Source organism: Mirounga angustirostris, unplaced genomic scaffold (genome assembly GCF_029215605.1).
Source record: "Mirounga angustirostris isolate CCGP_5_RB_7025 unplaced genomic scaffold, mMirAng1.0.hap1 SCAF_1, whole genome shotgun sequence".
Classification (NCBI taxonomy): domain Eukaryota; kingdom Metazoa; phylum Chordata; class Mammalia; order Carnivora; family Phocidae; genus Mirounga; species Mirounga angustirostris.
The window spans coordinates 193,863,238-193,885,340 of NW_026991709.1; the positions used below are offsets into that span (position 1 = coordinate 193,863,238).

The 22,103-nt window shown below is 45.1% G+C and overlaps 1 protein-coding gene across 1 annotated transcript in view; it reads right to left on the reverse strand.

Moving 5' to 3' along the window:
* Positions 1-22,103, reverse strand: part of CACNA2D3 (calcium voltage-gated channel auxiliary subunit alpha2delta 3) — an 858,477-nt gene that overhangs the window by 667,413 nt on the left and 168,961 nt on the right. The window contains exon 3 of the mRNA XM_064595053.1: positions 20,980-21,096. Coding sequence (XP_064451123.1) covers positions 20,980-21,096 — 117 coding nt within the window. The remainder of the gene's footprint in view (positions 1-20,979; positions 21,097-22,103) is intronic.

The following is a 22,103-nucleotide window of genomic DNA, read 5'->3' on the forward strand; positions in this document are numbered from 1 at the left end:
TGCTTGACCAGAATAATGTGAGGGAACAATAACTGGGCACCTACTGTGTGTCCAGAATTGAGATGTGTATTTTGCAGGCCCCCGTGAGTGAGGTAGGTCAACACTCTCATTGTACAGTTGACTATCCTGAGGCTCGGAGAGAGAAATGACAGTCCCTGTGGCACACAGCTGTCAAGAGGCAGAATCGGGGTCTGAATCTGGATTCAGGGAGCTCTAAAGCCCATCTTCTTCACCACTGAACCAAGTGGCCCATAATATACAAGCCCTTCAGGATGGCGTGCTGGGGAACTTCAGAAAGATGGCATCTGTAAGCTGGTGACCACTGGGACAGGCACCGTGCTGCAGGTCATTTTATCTTAGCCCATCTGAGCCAGAGTAGACACACACACACACATACACACACACACACAAGTGGGGAGAAGATAAGGAAAGAAGGCAAACAAAGCTGGAAGTTGTCTTCCAGTAAAGTTTATCTTCTTTTCCTGGGGCAACAGCAATGCACTCACAACCTGTTTGGTTCATAAGAGAAAAAGAGCGCCCACCTTTCAGGGGCTACAGCTCCTATTTTCCCTTCTGGAGTACGGTAAACAAGTGACAGTGTTTTATTCCTGTGCACCCATCGCCCAAGCCAAGGGAGAAAAACATTGTTCCCAAATGTTTTCTTACTGCAGCACCTTTGTGCAATGATGATTGCTGTAATTTAACCTCCATAATAAAACAGAATCATCCCTGGATGACAATTTATAGCACAGTTTCAGAGCTGTTTACCTCTTCCATTGTGCTCCGTTGTGATTACGATTTATGGGTGTTGTCTGCCCCTGGGAGCACTCACAGAGCCCTGCCAACAGCCATCAGCCAGACCAGCCGCTCACTTAAGGCACCCAAACCCTTTGGATGCATGAGCCAGAGGACATCCTCACAACCAGGAAGGGCTCCATGGCTTGATCTACTTGTGTGGACAGTGAAATAAACCATAAAGCATTCCAGGTGATTCAGCTATCTACCGTAGAAGTCATGCATCTTCCTGGTAAATCATTCTGAAGATACACACGTGGAAGCCTAATGTCATATACTTGCCTGCTAGAAGCAGTGAGCATGAAGATGCCATTTGGAATGAGGCCATTTGCCTGGCTGGCTCATGGCCGAGGAGGGGGGGGGAGACAGCATTATTGTTGCAATAATGCAAATGACAAAAAAGAAAGGAAGAAATTAGGTGGTAAGACATTGGACTTCAGAGGCACAAAACTAAGTATCAGGAGTAGTGAAAGGGCTGCAGCAATGAATCTTCCTCCACCCAAGAAGGTCCAACCTAGGGGTACCTGGGTGGCTCAGTCAGTTAAACATCTGCCTTAGGCTCAGGTCCTGACCCAGGGTCCTGGGATCGAGTCCAGCATCAGGATCCCTGCTCAGCGGGGAGCCTGCTTCTCCCTCTCCCTCTGCCAATCCCCCCTGCTTATGCTCTCACTGTCTCTGGCAAATAAATAAATAAAATCTTAAAAAAAAAAAAAAAAGATCCAGCCTAATATTGCTAACAGGGCCTTCCACTGCTATGGGACTACCATTTTCAACTAATGTAGAGACAACAGAACTCAGGCAATGCACGTATTAAGGGGCAGGGGGTAAAAGCGCACCCATTTTAAAGGAATCTTTAAGCTAACAGGGTTTGTGCACTACATGAATGGTGGGCATGGGCTCTGGGGTCAGATGGACAGGGTCAGTGCTTGCTCTACCATGCTTTCTTCCCTCCATGACCTTGGACTTGCCTCACAAGGTTGTTGAGAAAAAGGAGTGCAATCCTGTGTGTAAAGCACAAGTGGGGGACCAGTAGGAAGAAAGTTTAAGAGAAGCTCACTGTCAATGTTATTAGCCTTCTACCTTTGCACCATGGCTCCCACTTCATACATTTCCATCCCACCATTGTGATCTGCTAGTTCAGCCTATCATCCTGTGTGCAGATGGATACAGATATGTCCACCTGCAGCTCACTCTGTGTGTGTGGGTGCAGCTACCACTCGAACAGAAGGCTGAGTTGTTCACACTCAGCATATTATCATCCCTGGTCCATGCAAGGCCCCCTCTTCATTTACATTTTCCCCTGCAGCCCTGACCTACACTCTCATCCCCTACCCCCACTGGCACCCACTCTAATCCATTTGGTAGACAACCTTAACTGGGCACGCTGTTTTACATGCTTTTAATTTACATAGATGCTATGATGTTATAAATCTGATTCTACTTCTTTTTTTTTAAAGATTTTATTTATTTATTTGATAGAGACACAGCGAGAGAGGGAACACAAGCGGGGGAGTGGGTGAGGGAGAAGCAGGTTTCCCGCTGAGCAGGGAGCCCAATGCGGGGCTCAATCCCAGGACTCTGGGATCGTGACCTGAGCCGAAGGCAGACGCCTGACGACTGAGCCACCCAGGCGCCCCTGATTCTATCTCTTATACATTGTTTCACTCAAGATCAACCTCAGCTGTTTTGTGTACATCTGGTTCATCACTTCTCATGGCCACATCCAGCACATCTGACCTGTCCCCTTCTCTAATCGTGGGGCCCCAGGGGGTCTCCAACTGCCCCCCAAAACATGCTGCAATTGGCCTCAGCTCACCTTTCCTTAGTTCATTGCTTTAAATCAACTCACACAGCTTATGTAATTTTGCTTTAAAGGGTGGTTATATTTTCTCTAATATGGATTAAAATACACATACAACTATTGAAATTGTCTGTGTGGCCCCTGGGCTCCCCTATGTGCATCACCCCATTAAAGGCTGGCCTAATGCTGCGCACACCGGACAACCACCCTACCCTTAGCTAAAAGACAGGGACTAATGAGCTCAGGTTATCAATCTAGTTTTCTTGTTTGTTTAATCTGCAGCTTGGCCTCCTCCCAGACACCAGGCTAATGCTGCACTGGTGTTTCTCATTTGACCTTCACATCAGTTCTGAGATCAGCTGCATCAGTGTCTCCATTTCAAGGAGGGAGAGATCTGGGCCCAGAATCTGATGGACGGGTGTGTTATCATGTCCATTTCACAGATGAGAAAACTGAGGCTTAGAGGGGAAAGGTATCACACTCAGTAAATGATGGCTAACCCCAGGTCCCCAAGCCTCCAAAGCCCAGGCAGACATGCTACCTCCCAAAGAAGAGAGGAACCAGTCTCCCGAGGGCCAAATGAGTATCTAGTGCCTCACAACCCTACAGGCAAAACAAATGGTGTAGGCAAAGACCCCGTGCTCCCACTTCTACAAGAGAGGATAATTCCCAAGGCCGGCCTTCTTCAGTTGCCAGGGTCATGGAGACAAAGGGGGCATGCTTCCAGAAGCCACTGATGAAAGAAGGTAATTACACACTGTCTCCATAAAACTGCCTTCAAAGAGGTGAGCCCCCCTGGGAGACAAGCTTGGAGAATTAATGGATGAGCACCCCTCCTGGGCTGGCCCCTAGAAGGTGCCCACAGCCACTTACTGCCTGAGTAGTGGGTCAGACTCACCAAAAGAGGGCAATCCAGAACAGATCCATCTGCTAAATGTAGCTGAAATTTTTCAAAAGCGGGGCTCTTTGCCTCTACTGAGAACAGACCCGATGGTTTCTCCCAGCACAACAGAGGCTGCAGGGACTTTTCAGCCCCCTCCTCCTGAGTGTTCTCTGGGGGCCTCTGGCTCCTGGGGCTGTACAAAGGATTTGTTCTCTCCACCCCTCCAAGTGCACTCAGCTAGTGGAGAGGGGCAGCCAAGCCTCCTGCTGTGATTTGGAGGAGCTGCTTCCAATTACTGAGAGGACAAAAAAACATTTCTGAGGGGAGGGGCAGGTGGATATCAATCAGACGTGCAGAGAAAAGTGGGGAACATGGCAGCATTGCCCTAGGGACAACAGGAAAGAGAGACGATGAAAAAGAGAAATGCAAACCCTCCCTTAGCTTCCTGCATCCTTAGCATGACACCCAGACTCTGCAGTGAGCACCTACTGCCCACAGAGCCAAGTGTGCAAGGTGCTGGGGTTAACACAGGGAACACGATGGACCCAACCGCTGCCCTGGTCAGTGGACCACATAAATGGACCACCTCACCCGACTACACCAGGCCCTGAGAGGCCCTGAGACCTCTCACCTTGCAGATCTCAGAGGGCCCCTTGTCTTGCTCTCCCCACTCCAGCCCCACCCAGCTCTATCCTCCTTTCAACTCTGTCAACTTGCCCCACTCCCTGTTCCCTCTCCAGCTTCAGTGTGCTGCCCCTTCTGCCTAGAGCCATCCCCTGCCATGTTTGGGCCCCAGGCTCTGCTCCTCATCAGTGCTCAGTTCCCCTGGTGGGCCCCACCTGGGCGACCGGGGCTGCCAGCCTCTAGGACTGCCCCACTCCCCTAACTTTGGACTCAGCATCTGGCTCCCCCAAGAACCATTAAAGGCCACGTGGGGAGGGTACCGGCTTCCTCCTCATGGCTGTAATCTGGTTCCCACAGCAGCCAATGCTGAGGCCCAGGCTGTCCGTTTTAGGAAACACAGTTCAAGGTCCACAGCCGTGGATAAGATGGTCAAAGCCCGTGTGGCTGAGAGCAGGCAAGGCCGGTGTGGTGAGCGCTCACGGCCACTCAGCCTTATAGGGATGAAGGCAGCTTAGGGCAGGAAGAGCCAACAAGCAGACTGCACCACTACTCTCAACTTTTATTTTCTCCTCCTTAAAACGGCAGGAATTCTCAAAGAAATGAGCACTTTACCCCACTCCCAACAGGCATTAGTTCAAAGCATTGCTCACCCTGTCCAATTCCTTGAGGAAGGAACCAGATACATGAGAGAAACTGAACTTGATTTATAGGGACTAGGACCCCATATCCGGGTCTCTTCAGAACAGCAGGAAGTGAATAATGCACGCAAGTCCCACTGGCACCCTATGAGAGAACAGAGGTCCCCGTGTGGGGAGGGTGGAGAAGGGGCCCAGCAGCATGGAGCGGGGGTCAGACAACCCTCTCCAGGGGCTGGCTCAGGCCAGGGGAAGTCACCCACTTCACTCCTTTACAAATGGACTGCAATAGGGAGGCCATCAGCGAGCACGATGAGAGAGCTGGGAGCTGCCCTTGCAATCAGGCCTGGACTGGAATCCCAGCTCTCCTGCCCGGTAGCTGTGTGACCATAAGCCAGTCCGCTAGCCTCCAGAAGCTAGCAGCCTCACCTCTCAAAGCAGACTGAAATGCCTCCTGGTGGGGTTCCCTGCATGGTGGGATGAGATAACTCAGTGCTGCTCAGACTTGGTTGCACATTAGAACACCCTGAGGAGTTTTTGGAAATCCCCACACCCAGTCCACACCCCAGACCAAGGCAACTAGAATCCCTGGGGGAGAGGCTGGGCATCTGTATTTTTTAAGTCTCTAGGTGATTCCAAAGTGCCTCCTCACCTCTGAGTTTGAAAAACAGTGAAGTAATCTCTTTCTGCTTGGAATGTGATCCCCTGAGCAGCAGTGTCTGCTTCTCTGAGTTCATTGGAAATGCAGACTCTCAACCCACTAAAATGGAATCTTCATCCTAACAATACTCCTGGGCTATTCTGATGAACTGTATACTCTGAAAAGTGCTCAAACGTTTCACCTTAAGTGCTTAGCTGGGTCCCTGACCCCTGACAGCCACTGTTTATAGGATCTTAATAAAAACCTGAGGAGAGACAGTATAGCATGTGGGTTGAGGGGGAGACTCCTGGGCTGGAATCTCAGCTACCTACAATGAGAAACTGGGCCTCAGCTGCTTCACCTGCAGCCTGGGTTAATAACTGGTAATAACTCCTACCCAACTCAGAAGAGGCTTGTAAGCATTAAATCAGGTAACTTATGAAGAATGCTTGATACACGCTTTTCAGAGTCAGCACAACAGTGTCATCGTGATCACAGCTAGAGTGACCAGCTCTTCTGATGATAACATTTGGTTAGTTACATGTCAGAGCTGAAAGGAACTCACTCTGAGTAGCAAGGGTACTTTTCAACAGATGGCGCTGAGACAAGTGATTTCCACATGCAAAGAATGAAAATGGACCCCCACCTCACACCATATACAAAAACTAACTCAACATGGGCCAAAGACCTACCTGTAAGAGCTAAAACTATAACATTCTTAGAAAACAACATAGGCACAAATCTCTGTGACCTTGGATTAGGCACTGACATCTGAGATATGACATCAAAATACAGGCAACAGAAAGGAAAAAATAGATATGTTGGACGTTGTCAAAATTAAAAATTTTGGCTACAAAGGACATCTTGAAAAGACAACACATGGAATGGGAGAAAATATTTTCAACTCATATACCTGATAAGGGACTAGTATCTAGAACATATAAAGAACACTTACAACTGAATAATAAAAAGACAAATAACACAGTTTTTAAATGGGCAAAGGATCTGAACAGGCATCTCTCCAAGGAAGATATACAAATGGCCAATAAGCACATAAAAAATGTTCAACATTATTAGTCATTACGGAAATGCAAGTCAAACTGCTACGAGATACCACTTCTCACTCAATAATGTGCGTGACAGGTAACAAGGATTGGCAAGAATATGGACAACTCAGAACGCTCAAACATTGTCGATGGGAACATAAAACATCACAGCCATGACAGAAAGCAGTCTGGCAGTTCCTCAAAAGGTTAATCATAGAGTTACCATATGACTAGCAACTCCATTCCTATATATACCCAAGAAAAATAAAAATCTATGTCCATGCAAAAACATGGATATTCACAGCGGCATTAGTCAATACAGGCAAAAAGTGGAAAGAGCACAAGTGACCACCAACTGATGAACAGATACACAAAATGTGGTAATCCATAAAGTAGAAAGTTATTTGCCCATAACAAAGAATGAAGTATTGATACATGTTATAATATGGATAAACTCTGAAAACATTATGCTCAGTGAAAGCAGTCACAAAAGACCACACACTGGATGCTTCCATTTAAATGGAATGTCCAGAATACATAAATCTATAGAAACAGAAAATAGAATAGTGTTTGCCAATTCTCCGTGGAGGAAGGAGGTTTAAGGGCAAATGGAGGGTGACTGCCAGTGGTACAGGACTTTCTCTTTGGGTTGATGAAAAGCTTCTGCAGGTGACTGGGGTGATGGTTCTACAATCCTGTGGATACACTAAAAACACTGAATTGTATACTTTAAATGAGTGAATAGAATTATATGGGAATTGTATCTTAGTAAAGCTGTTAAAAAATTGCAGAGTAACTCAGTGTGGTGTGTTCAGAGTTGGGCCAAAGATGAGATAACTTTTTTAAATGCTAACAACTCGGTTATTAAGACGAGTTACACACATGACAAACATCAGAGAGGCGATGTGAGACTCTAATTTAAAATCATTGACTATGCAAATGTGAAATTTCAGAATATGCAAATGCACCGCACCATGATAAAAAGGAAGGATACATGGGGCTAATTTCTTCCTGTTAATTCTGCTAAAATAACCCCTTTATTGTCCTGCTCCTACCACGGTGAGCTCTTGATGTTGTTGTTGATGAAGATGTAATGTTCTTTTTTTCTTGAATGAAGTTTGATGAATTATTTTTCTATAAGGTGCCTGCACAGAGAGTTAAGTGCCACATATTCAAATGTAACCACTTTGAGCATTTTTCATTCCCTTTTCCCTGTGAGAGATATTGTCTCAGTCATCATTCTAGTAGGAAAGTGTGCTGTGGGGAGGGGCAGCAGGGGCGGGTACCCTCTGATTTTTGTTTCCTAATTCTGTGAATGAGACCAGATGGGGAGTTATTTACATAGATCGGGTCTTCTTTGAGATGGGAGAAAATACACAACAAAAGAAATAGGACTTCTTGTTTGTAAAAGCCTAAAACAAGGGCTGAAATCCTAAAATGTTAAAGGTGAAGAAAATCTCAGAAAGAGTCCCGTCCAGTGGTTCACAGACTTAAAGAGACATGCACACACATGTGTGCTCACACACACACACACACATGGAGAAACAGAGGGAGAGAGAGAGAGAGAGAGAGATCCCATGCCCCCTTCCAATGCTTTCTTACCCTGCATGCTGTGAACAATCTTCCCCAACCCTAGCCAAGAATCATTTAATCTAACTTCACAGGGATCCAACACTTACATGAGACAATATATGTAAAACATAACATAGTGGCTTGGCTGACCAGAAGCACTCCATAATGTGATGATGGTGATGAACATAAGAAGGACAAGTCCAGCTTACTTTCTGTAGCATCATTTATAAAACCTCTGAGTATCTGCCTTTGAGCTTACAAACTGCATACACTCAAACACTCTGCAAAGTTCCCTAAAAGAGGCTGTGGCCCTGATCTGACTAATCTAGAGGCTGCAAACTCAACCCTCTTCGGGGCCAGAGCAGCAACATACATGACTGGGGGTGGGGAGCAGCTTGGAAATCAACAAAATGGGCAGTTCCTGCAGATTGTTGCCATGTGGGGATGGGGGCCTAGCAGGGGACGCCTCTCGATTTCTTAAGCTTTAAATCTGGACATTTTTCTATCACTTCATGTTTTTATATGTGATTTCACTTTTTTTCTCAAAGCCTGCATGAATCAAGTAAAAGCTGTCTCTGACCAGGACTGGCCTGCGGGCCACAGCTTTAGAACTGTGACAGAGTGGCTTCTTTCTGACCTGTCTCCACTGAAGCATTTCCCATGAGGGTGAATGTTCATCCATAGACCCCCCCTCCCCAGCTCCCACCCTGACACCAGTACCTGCACTCAGGTGTGGAGATGCACGTGTGCATACGTGCACACACACACACACACACACGTGCGTGCGTGCACAACTTGAGGAGAACACCCACCGACTCCACCCCGTATTCATTTTTGCCAAGTGAAGAAGGCACAACACACTGCCTTGGAGTAAAATCATCTCCACCGTGTCTGGCCTCAGAAGCCACTCTGATTCCCGAGTGGGGACCTCACTGTCCCCAGATGATGACCACAAAGACTGCAATGACAGATGCCCGGCACAGCAAGGGAGGCGGTCCACCCAGCCTTTGGGGGAAGTCCTCTTGGAGACAGGCTGCCTGGCTCTGCAAGACTCCTCTACCAGAGGCTACCATCGAGCCGCCCAAACAGCTGCCTGCAGGCCTTGACCGCTCGGGTCTGGCCCTGCCCGCCTTGGGCTGCTTCCACTGCCCCTTGGTAGCTGGTACCTGTCAGCTCACGTTTCAGTAAATGCGCTGAGGGCCAGTACTGTAGCCTGGCCTGAAGTTCTTCCAGACATACCTGCTGGAGGGAAGGAGACGCCTCCTCGCTGGCTGGTGTTGGGGTGTGTAAAGCAACTCCCTAACATGACCGAGATGACGGTCTACTTTCTGATGGCCGCCACAGACTTCCAGGGGCCCCAAGAAGTTCCTCTCGATGAAGCCCATCAAACAACCTGATGGGATGCTCCAGAATCACCGGGTGCAAGTGAGAAAGGCTACTGTATATTCCCCAGGATGTGATTTTCCTCCCCCACTGACACACAAAATAAATTAAAAAGCACACCAGAAAAAAAAAAATCCGATGTGCCCCCCGATCGTACAAAAGCATTATATGTCGTCTGTTCAAGCAGCGAGTACAGCTCGAGATGTGCCGTCAACGATATCCCAGCTGATTTTCAACAAAGACTGATTACTCAGAAGGGCTGTCATCCTTCTGCTGAATGCAGTGTAAATGAAATGCCAATGAATTCCCAACTACCTTTTCATTTTTCTCTCATAACCTAATTTACAAAACGTAAATAATCTCGCTGTGTTTGTGTGGCCAGCTGCTCCTTACCTCCGTATGGGAAACTGAGCAAAGACCAGAAACAGACAACCAATGCCACCAACACATCCCCAGTGAAACATGCTAACTATGCATTCAAAATATTGCTGAAAACCCTTAATTTGTTGCCAGTAATTTATACAATTATAGCCAGTGGTCTTTTTATCATTATTATTATTATTATTATTATGGCTTTATTCTGTCATTTTGATCTATTGATGGTGAAACTTCAGTGATTCACCATAATTTCCTCCCACCCACAAACCTTTTAAGATTTCTTTTGCCTCGCCTGAGTATAAATTAAGTGGCATTATTTTCTACCTGGTCTGGTATAGAAATGACACCGGTCTTTGAGAAATCAGCAGAGGAAACAGCACATTGGTGTAATACTGCTGTGTTGAGCGGCCCCCACCCATCCACTCTGGCTCAGACAGTGTCCTGCATATCTCCCACTTGCAGACGACACCTTGCTCCTTTAGTTCTAGCAGGTGAGGCAGTCAGCGAAGGCGGGGAGGCGAGCTCAAAGCTTCCGTGTGGGTGCCCTGATGGGGCATAATTGCTACTTGGGCTGAAGGCAGGGATCAGCACTATAATTTCACACGGGTCTCCATGGCCACGAGCCTCTCTTCTCCGAGCTGTTTGGTCCACTTGGTCGTGGCCAAAGCGACAGGAAATCTTTCAAAACTAGATTTTATAGATGGAGAATAAAAATAGGCAATGAAAATGGGAAAGATTATTTTAAATGATGTTTCACTTTGGATGGGGAATAAATTTTTCTTTTTCTTTTTCTCTATCATTGCACAACAGAAAGCAAATCCAAAGTTCTGAGACAGAGGAGAAATGGATCATTTGGGGGGGAACAGGGGCCAGGGCAGGCACAAACACACAGGAAACACCCAGGAAACCTTACCCATCACCATGTCCTGGTGACCAGATGGTCTTCCCAGGCATGGGGAGCTTACCCCCACAATAGGGTCATTACCAGAGTGGCGAGTTCATTCATTCACAGATGCTCGCCAAGTGCTCAGCCTGGGTCCCAGGGCTGTTAAGGGGAAGCATGACTGTCATGGTCCCTGCCCTCATGACACCGGGGTTCTAGTGGGGAGACAGCCATTCTCAAGTCAACACTGAACTAAACAAAAGTTAAGTACAACGTTCAAAAGTTAATAAAGGAAGGAAGCAGGATGCTGTTATAGACCAAGGTGGCAGGGTGGGATGGGGTTCTAGACAGGTGCCCTGACCCAGCCATGCTACAACTGGGACAATATCAAGCCCAGAAGTGGGGAGCTTAGAGTTAGTCTCAGCATCACTCCAAAATTCTCCTTCATGACATCATGTTCAAATTTATGAAGAAAGCCTTGAACCTGCTCACACATCAGTGTGTTCCATTTCTGGGGGGGGGGCTGGGTAGTGAGCTGCCTGTGTTTACCACTTGCCACATGAAGAAAAACATCTGCCAAACCTGGAGGTGCACACCCTAGCTCTAGCATCCAGCCCGTACATTATGACAAAAAGATCTCTCAGCCAGGCTCCAAGAACACCAGGGAAATTCATGGTTATTCTGCTAAGTCATAGTCTCAGAACACAGACTTCCGCCTCCCCCTCCTGTCCCCTAATCAAGTTTTCCTTCATCGGTTCCGACAAAATAGGAAAGAAGGAAGGAGGGAAGGAAGGAAGGAAGGAAGGAAGGAAGGAAGGAAGGAAGGAAGGAAGGAAGGAAGGGAGGGAGGAAGGAAGGGAGGAAGGAGGAAGGGAGGGAGGGAGGGAGGGAGAGAGGAAGGGAGGGAGGGAGGAAAGAAGGGAGGAATAGGAGGGAGGGAGGGAGGGAGGGAGGGAGGGAGGTAGTTCTTTGATCCCCTCTATAGAAATTATTAACTTTTATTTCCACTCTGAGCAGCTGCCCATTCCAAGGGCCCCATTCACCTAGTTCCTGGAGGAGGGCCACGTAGGGAGGGACTGGGCTGAGGCATAGAGTCTAAGAGGGTGGCAGTCTCACTTGGGATGGCATGCAAAGGACTCATTTACTTGGAACAGATGGTGAAGGGTTCTGGAAGGCTCACGAGCCCTGTGGTTTCTCTGCAGTTAAGCTCTAACACTTTTCTCTCCCCTTCATTCAGGAGTTTTCTGGTCAAAAGGAAGAGGTGTAACCTATTATCACTCTGACTTTAAATTATCCTGACTCTAAGATGAAGATCTGTGCGTCAATCAACAAATGCTTAATGAGCACTTAACTGTACACTCAGACACTGTGATAGGTACTGGGGCTAGAGTGGGGACAAGCTTGGACAAAAAAAATAAATAAACACTATAGTATGGACAATGGGAAAGGGCATTAACAGGCAGTTTATAAGAAAAAAGGATGAAGAAATGACCAATCAACATATAGAAAGATGGCACCATAAGAAGAAGAGACCCAAAGTGACCCTGGTCCTTAGTCTAGGTGTTCAACAATGAGCCGGCTTGAAATGGAGTCCTTGCTCAGTGAGAATGGATATACCACATTCAACTTCTCTTGGGACTACTGACTTTCTCCTGTAGTAGGAGGGTCTAAAACACCCAGACACCATACTCCTCAGGTACTGAGCCATTGGTATTCCCAGAAAACTCTTCCAAACCGGCACCCCAAATCCAGGCAGCTTGGTGCCTGTCAGTGTCCCACATCTCTCCCCCAACAACCAGGCTGTTCTTACGATACCGTCCAGGAAGGAAGACGGAAGGGGTAGGAAGGACCCTCCAAGTGTGTCCAAGTGAGTTCCTGAGCCCACACCTCTCTTGAGATGTGCTGGGGGAACAGCACCTAGACCTCTGTGCTGTGACAATATGCCCATGCTCTGAAACTTGGTATAATTTGCCACAAACCTTGGTGCAGGGCAGGTGGGGAGCCAGAAAACATCCACCATGCTGAACAGTAAGCAACTAAAGAAAACAAAGTAAAATGTGCCTTTAAGACTGATGAAGATCAAAAGTAACAGCCAAATGTCAGAGAGGACAGTGGAGAAAGAGACTCTCTAGCCTCACAGGTGGATGCTGCTCAGAAGACGAGCTGGCAAGGGATAACAAAAGCCTTCCTTTTATTCCTAGGAATACGTCCTAATAAATTCATCAAAAGAAGGCCAAATTTCTCTGCAAGAGTTTTTCATATCATTGCTGATCATAGTGAAACACTGTAAATAATATCAGTGTTCATCAAAAGAGAATTTCTTGATTGGAACATCCAGAAAGCAGGATATTATATAGTCATGAAAAATAACAGAAATATATATATTCATTGATGTAGAATTATGTCTACAACATGTAAAATTAATTTTGTGAAAAAGCTGGTTACAAGAAAGAATAATCTGTTTTAGAAATTTATATATATATATGTATGTATACACACATATGCACAAGTAGAAAAGACATCTGGAAAAATGAAATTAAGATGTTTAAAAAGAAACGGCACTTAAAATTGTCAAGTGCCTTTTAATACCTCTTGATGCTGTGATCTTTACTTTCTCCTTTATCATTTTCTGCACACTCTTTTTTCTTTTGCAATGAATATGGATCAGGGTTCACCTTTATAATAAACAATTGTTATGGGACTTAAGGTTTCAAAAAAACAATGAATATGTATAATCAGGGAAAACAAAACAAAAACAAAGCAAATATGGGTGAAGTGAGTTACATAGAAAACCCAAAACTAAGTCTACAGAGCTTCAAAAATAGAGAGTTTTTAACCAAACATTTAGGAATGGGACAAATAACCATGAAATTGGGAAGCGTTGGTACAGTGGTTCTACCCACAAAGAAGAACTCGTTCTAAGGGCCAACAGCCCCAGAATAAGCAGGAAAGCCAGGATACAGTTCACTAAACTAACCCAACTTCCAGCAGGAGGCTGATGGTACATGCAGAGCTTGAGGAGACAGGAGATAAAACGTCACCTACAAAAGTAAAGCAGCTCTCCTTCTCTTAGCAGGAAGCTTATTCCCCCAGGAGGCAAGCAAGATGCTCACTCTCAGTGTAGGGTAAGAGAACCGCCTTGTGGGCCTCTCTGGGATGAGGCACAGGTGGATACAATCTGAAGTATGTTAGAGGAAACCCAACCCCTTTTGGAGTAAAACCCAAGAAGACCATGTGGTTCCTTGCGGTTTTGACCTCATCCATTAACCAAGAATGGTTCCCTGACCTCATCAAAACTGGGGAATACAGATCGGTGTTATTTTTTAAGTTTCTTCTGGCTTGAGGTTTCTGCTGTAAATTTTCTTACACATTATGTATGGGGTTTTGCAACCCAGTTTGCAGGAAAAAGGAAGGGAGGGAGAGGAGAGGAGAGGAGGGGAGGAAGGGAAGGAGAGAAGGAGAGAGGGAGGGAGAGGAGAGGGAAGGAAGGAAGGAGGGAAGGAAGGAGGGAAGGAAGGGAGGGAGGAAGGAAGGGAGGGAAGGAGGGAGGGAGGGGCAAAAAAGCAAAGAGGCCACAAGATACAGCAACATAATAAAAAAGTCTTTTCATTTGTGACTTAAAACACTACTTTTTTGTCTGAAACAAATGGACTTCTCTTTCAGGAACACGTTTTGAAACTCTGAGTGAGATGAGAAATGAACAAAGGCAGAAAAGTCTTCTGGATGTGTCCAGTCACCTCTACTGACCGAGAACTAAAAGCCCTCCTAGCAATTATAGGTATATCTGGCTCCCGATACTTCTACAGCTCATTCTGGACTGAGTATCTAAAGAGTCCTTATGATCTAAGAGTTCTTGTATACAGGAAGAACCAGTTCTCTTCTTAAGAACCTTCGCTTAATTTAGAAACTTACCAACAAAATGATTGATTTCATTTCTAACTTAATGGGTATCCTTTTGAAAATATTCCTCACTGACAATTTTCACAACGTCTGCGGATACAGATGAGTTTTTAAGCCAGAAGTATTCATAGAATCTCTGTCGCTCTTAATCCCTTATATCACATATACATTTGGTACAGATCATGCTTTCCTTGAGTGCTTCCTGCTCTTCATGCTTCAGTGTATGTATTTATATAAAGACATAGATGTGTTTTATAATCATACCTATGTAGACACACACCAGTCAAAAAACAGCCAGAGAAAGTTGCTTTAATAGTACCCTCTAGCTTTTCTAGAAGATTGGCGTAATCTCTTCTGCAGGGGGAAGAAATCCATTTTTCTGAGAAGGTAAATGTTTATTAAATGCAAATACTGATATTCGTTACCCAGGAAAAACGTCTTGCTGCATGTGGAATTTCTCGATAAAAAGCTTTCAAGTCCCAGGTTTGTCCAGATAAACCCCTATTGGTGAACCGATGTGTGAATGTGCCGAAATTGAATTACTGTACAACAGCAATTACTTCCCACAGTACAGCTATAAATGGGAATCGGTTCTGCAGCGAACAGCAGGTAGCTATAGGAGAGGAGAGGAACTTAATATATAATCTAGTCTCTTTCAGCTTTTCCCAAGAAGCAAGGATGTTTACTTTTAAGCAAAACACTCTTTTTTCAAGTACCTGATTTAACATTTCATCAATGTAAATCAGAAACTCAGTAAAACCAGATTATTTATAGGACTGAGCATCAGAGCACGATCAAAATGTACGCGATACCTTTATCCAAGGTTGGAAAACAACAGACTCTTTGCTTAGAAAGTTCAGGGCCAACTTGTGGTTTGTGTCTTTTCATAGTCCCCAAGAAAATTTGTTCTTTTAGACATTTCTAATTAGTTGTTTTGGGGAGAAGATGAATTCAAACGGCAAATGAAATACTTACTGTTTTGCCCGATAGGCTACCCAAATAGATAGCATCCTACAATCCTCTCTCTGTGCGTGAAACGTGTTTAAGTTTGTGGAGGCCCGAACTCTGTCCAGTGCATCAGTGAATGTCCTGTGAATGGACTCGTGGCCCCCAAAGCAGGAACAACTCTGAAGCCAGAAGGAGGCTACGATTCTGGCCAAGATCAGTGTGAAGAAGGCAGTGCCTGCCCCAGACCTCCTCCACAAGATGAAAGGCAATCACCATTCTGGAGAACTCACCCTTAGAAAGCCACTGTAGAGAATACTAGGATATACTTAAAAATTCTCCAAAGTCCTTCTGTTTGTTATTTCCTGGTTTATCTACTTTTTTCTGGTTGTGCTGCTCTTCTCGATCATACGGACGGTTCCAAAATCACGGGATCATGCCATCCCCCGGCTGCGTTGGAATCTGTCCTAAAAGTATATGCCTAGAATCAGAGATGTCCACAGTTAACGCAGAATGACTCCCTACAGATTCTCCTCCAAGTGCAGGCTTGTCTGTGCCCGCTCAGAGCTCCCTGGGGCCTCAGATGATCCTTCCAGCTGTGTAATGGCATCTGCCACTCCCAGTGGTGGCTTGGATTTTAAAGACAAAGGAAACGCTGGGGCAGCCTGTCTGTATAACCGCACGGAAGGCCATCTTTTGGCTTCTCACTCCCCTCCAATCATCAGCAGCTCAGGAGGAAGGGGAGCTGGTCAAATGTGCCTCCCATCAATACTTCAGATGAGCTCTGACTAGTGACACAGTTGAGCATTTCCAGGTGTCACTTAGGAATGCCCCCCCCCCAGGAGTCCACTGCTGGCAGAGGACTGATGGGTACCACTTCCTCCACGTCCAGCATGTGGACTGTCTTCCTTGAGATGTTAATGAATTAAAAAGCAAACTGATTCCATTTCTTGTCCATTTGTGAGGACTTCAAACTTGATAAATTGCTCAGCAACATCAATTGAGGGCTTGGTAAGCATGAATATTTTCCAACAAAGAAGGTGGGAGAGAATGCTTTGGGCACAATTATCCTGTATACAAGCAAACAGCAGCATCATTGCATCAAACTCAATCTGGCTTTTAAGTTAAAATAACCTACACGTCAGGGGCACCCGGGTGGCTCAGTCGTTAAGCGTCTGCCTTCAGCTCAGGTCATGATCCCAGGGTCCTGGGATCGAGCCCCACATCGGGCCCCCTGCTCAGTGGGAAGCCTGCTTCTCCCTCTCCCACTCCCCCTGCTTGTGTTCCCTCTCTTGCTGTGTCTCTCTCTATCAAATAAATAAATAAAATATTTAAAAAAAAAAAAAAAATAACCTACACGTCAACCCTCTGAGTGGATTTGAAAAAATTATTTAAACCACCAGTGGTGTTAAAAAGTGCTAGAAAATATTAGTTAAGACATGCTACCATAATGATGGCACCATTATGTTAATGGCAATTATGGAAACTAAGGTTATCTATAATTTGCTAGGCTGAAAAAAAAAAAGTTACATAGAGTCCATTATCAACCAGATGACAGAGGTTATGTAATGGGCAGGCCACTTTGGGTTTCACATTTACTCCAGACATCTGACAGGGAGAAAATAGGACTTTCTGTGATAGGATAATTGCATAGTGAAGAGTAATTCAAACAGGGGACGAGTATGATAAAATCACTCTGATTCAACTAATCACTGGGAAAAGTGATGGCGGAAAATGATGAAATCAAGCCAGAAGAGACAGAGAAAAGATCAACATTGTTTCACAGCCAAGAGATGACAGGCATGTGAAGGGCTGGATCACGAGTCCTGCTCCCTTTGCCGGCAGTGATGGGCTAACTTCACCTACCTTCACAGACCACAGGAGTTAGAGTCGCTTTCTAAATTGCAACTGCCAGTCTCATAAATATTTTATAGACATCCACAGAAATTTTAAACATCCATGTTGTTTGTCACAGTTCTTTCTTCTGTATGTTGCTGAGTCCTCCCACCCATCCATCATCGATGAGCCCTTGGCCCTGGATCAGTGCTGGGCAGAAAGGCACTAGGACCTCCCACCTAACTCAGGTCGCTGGGATGGGGGCTGGGAAACAAGATTTCTGGTGCATCAGAATGATGGCGCAAATTCCAAACTCCGTTCTTTTCTTGGGCTGTTTGAGAAAGGGGGTCCTGCTCAGTGGGAGGCATGGGATGGGACAGGAAGGGCCCCTGTTGCACTGGGGTTCATTCTAGTGCGCACAAATAATGAATACACTGCAAAACTACAGGCAAATTTTCATTTGAGGTGTCTACTCTTCTAAAGCTCACCAATCACCAAAAAGACCTTTCCTAGTTGAGGTCTCATTATCATATGAAAAATAGTCACACCCACTGCTCCTTGGCCTCCACATAAAGCTACATCCAGGAGGGGTCTCTCCTTGGCCACCTCCTTTCATTCCCAATGCCACAAGGCTCATGAGAGTTGCCCATCGTACTGCCTGGCCCACAATGGGACCAGGCCCATCTCAACAGCAAAACTGCCTCCAAACCAAACCCTAATTTGACATACAAGCCCTCCTTCCCGTTTAAAGATTGGGAGCAGGGAGTACCACATATCACTGGACCAGTTAACCCAAATTTTATGGCATCAACTGTGTTTCCAAAGGGCCTCTTACATCTACTTTAAAATACACAGTTCAGAGAATCCTGGATGCCTTTAGTCTGGCTACATTTTAATCCAAATAAAGCACTTTTTTCCTTCTCAAAGGAACCACACCAACCATATCAGTCTTTTTTTTTTTTTTTTAACATCATGAATTTAAAACCAAAGATTTCAAAATTAAGTTCCCTCCTGTCATCATCCTTGAAGCTTTTTATTTTCTTTTTTTTAAGATTTTATTTATTTATTTGAGAGAGAGAGAATGAGAGACAGAGAGCATAAGAGGGAGGAGGGTCAGAGGGAGAAGCAGACTCCCCGCCGAGCAGGGAGCCCGATGCAGGACACGATCCTGGGACTCCAGGATCATGACCTGAGCCGAAGGCAGTCGCTTAACCAACTGAGCCACCCCGGCGCCCTCCTTGAAGCTTTTTAAAGCTTCAGACTCTCTCATTATGAAAATACTTACAAACTAAAAGGTCCCTTCACCAGCAATGTAACAGCAAACATTTACTGAAAGCTTACCGTTCTCCAGTCCCTGTGCAAAACAATTTGCACAGATTCACCCATAGGCACTGCAATCCTACCGTGTGGGATGCAAAAGGAACTCCCCTGAGCCTGCCCACATGACCTGGGCCAGTGACTCCCCCCCACCCCCCAAGCCTGCATGTTCATCTCTAAGCCAGTGATATAGGAACAGCATCTCCCTCCCAGGGTGGACGCCAGGATGAAATGAGATGATATATAAAAAGTGCTTAGCACAGGGCCTGGTGCAGCGAGACTCACTAAGCATAAGCACAGATTAGTAAGTCTCCTACTCCTCCTAGCATCTCCATGGAGGTAAGTGAGGAAAAGAGGTCTATTGGTTCCTTAGTTCTTCTCAACAACCTTTCAGACGCCACATGGGCCCCCTGCCTCTGAGCACCAAGTCCAGATTCTGGAGCTGGCTGGACCTCTGTGTCATCCTGCTATTCTGCACAAGTCCCCCCTGCTCCTTCCCACCCTCCCCTCCCCACCAGAGTGCCAGGTCCCAGGGCTTCCTTGTCTGTCAATTGCAGAGGCAGAACCTAAGGAGATTCATGTCCTTATCTGCTCTAAAATTCTGTGATTCACAAAGGAATCCAAGTTGAAACAAAAATAGCATTTCCTTCCCTCAAATTGACAACATTGTTACTAGTATTGAAAACAAAATAAACCATCTTCATTTTTTGCCAGGATTCAGGCAAATGAGCACTCACATGCCACTGCTGCTGGAGGAACTGGGATCCCGCACAACCTTATCTGGACAGGAATGTCCTCGAATGCAGAAAGAGCTCTCAAAATGAAGTTAGCATCTCTGAAGTGGCTTCTGCATTCAGGATTTTCCCTGCAGCATGCTGAGGGCATGCAAGTGATGAAGAATGTGGACTTGGGTCCCTATGCCTGGACCCCGTCCCTCACTCCCCGTGTGACCCTAGAGAAGGGACTTAACTTCTGCCTCTCTCACCTTTTTCTGTAAAAGTGGGATAGTAAAATAACTCCCTCTGGGGGCTATTCTAAGGACAAGCGAGTGCACATAAAATCCTTAGAGGAATACCAAACATACAGTGGTGCTGAGTCATTTGATCTATTATTAATACACAAGAAGATTCACTGCAGCATTATTTATATCAAGACTTGCAAACAACTTAAATATCCAGATTTGGAGAAACGGTCAAATCATCCATGACACACCCATAGAAGGAATGTGATGCAGCCATTTAAGAAAATCATGCACTAGAGTGATGCCAAGGGCAGCTCACACTATAATGGTGTAGAGCACTGAAAAGAAGCTGGACACAAAAGCAAACAGGCAATACAACTGCAAATTTGAAAAAGAAAAACACACAAGTACATGCATAGAGATGCAAATTTAAAAAACTGGAAGGAAGGAAACACAAGAACACAAGTCTGACTTTCAGATAATTTTTTTTTCTGTTTGATACTTTTCAGTATATTCCTAAAGTTCCACCAAAGGGGTGTTCATTTTATAAACAGAAAATAGTAATTATGGTGGGCTTTTGGGGGGGCTGTTGCATTTTAATTTCAGGTTCTGAGGTTTGAGATGTGAATGGCTACCATGTCTGTAAAGAATATCACTTGCTTTGGGGCCTCTGAATGGCACAGTCAGTTAAGCACCTGACTCTTGGTTTCGGCTCAGGTCATGATCTCGGGGCCCTGATCTCAGGATCTTGGGTTTGAACCCTGCATGGGGCTCGGCGCTCAACTGGGAGCCTGCTTGAGATTCTCTCTCCCTCTCCCTCTGCCCCTCCCACTCACTCTCTCTAAAAAATAAAACAAATGATTCCTTAAAAAAAAAAAAAAATAGCACTTGCTTCAAGGTAGAGATATAAGGACACACAGGTATCACCATGAAGCTCCCAGGGCTGGCTGTCAGAGCAGTATTTCTGTAGCAAAAAAAAATTTTTTTTTTCTTCTAAGACATTTCAGAGTTACCACCAAAAAGTCTCAACTTATTTGATTAATAATCAAAGCAGCAGTATGAAGCTGCCATTCACTGAGCACTGCTTATGTACTAAGTAGCTCAAAATCATAACTTTGTTTGATCTTCACACGGCCTGTGTGTTTTCCCCATTAACAGATGAGGAAATTGAGGCTTGCAGGGTGGTTTACTGAAGGTCAAAGCTCAGTAAGTGACCAAGGCAGCCACTGAACCTAAGCCAAATTCATGCTCTTATCATGTTCATGTTACCAGAACAGCTGAGTCATCTCTGATCTTGGGGAGCTGGAGTCATCAATGCCAGTCCTCTGAAGGTGCCTCTGTGTCTCCGGGCAACACAGAGCAGAAACCAGAGGCACTTACCCGCATGGCTTCAGACTTTTTGTGAAACATCTCTTCCATGTTCTTTGCCAGCTTTTTCACCAGTTGGAGGCCATCAATTTCTTCTATGGCAACATCTTTCTCATACTCTTTGTATTTCTGTAAGGAAGGAGGGCAACAGGAAAGGCATAAAACACCATACCCATGATTTCGGAGCACATCTACTTACAAGGAATAGATAGGACTGCCTCTGTTGGATTTGGAGATACTGGACTGTATTTCAAAATTACTAAACCATCTAAGGAGAAATGTGAAAATTGGCTCTGGCTCTCTTAGAAACTGAACTAGCACCCAGGAAAGGAAAAAAAAAAAAAAAACCTAAAGCAATCAAACTCTTTATCATCCATCCTCTTCAGTTCTTGAAATCAACATTCTACACTTCCAACTTGACCACACTCAGGCATTCTTCTGGAGGACTGCCCCAGATTCATTAGCTATCCCACAGCCAATGCCACTAGAAACGGACTATTCCAAATGTGTCATAAAATAAAAATGAAGAAGTTTAACTCTTGTGTAGTTTTTTTCCCCTAAACATCACTAACTTAATTTTTTCATGACCAATGACTGGGGACTTAGGGAAAAATAGTTTCAAGGCTATCACTGTAATGTATAATTATAGCAGGAGCAGGCAATCTATAATCCTTGGGCCAAATCCAATCCATCACCTATTTTTATAAATAAAGTTTTATTGGGACAAAACCACACCCATTTGTTTATATATTCAATCAAGTTTAGTAGTCACAACAGAGACCAGATGACCCATAAAGACTAAAATATTTACTTTTTATTCATAGAAAAAGTTTGCCAACTCCTAAACTGAAATGGAAATTGAAGAAAGTCATATGGCAGAGCATCTCATAAACATTTTATAATGACAGAATCCTTGCTATGGATTTTAGTATCTCAATTCAATCCACTAAATGTTCATTGAGGACCTCCTATGTACCCTCAATGAGCCCACAGAAAACAAAACGTACAGTAAATACAAAAACCGTAAAAACAAATACTTTATGTATTTCATAATGGGTTTATCTGTTCATAAAAGACTGATTTTACCCATAATTTACTCAAATTCTCAAAGACAATTTTTCATTTAAAACCTATCA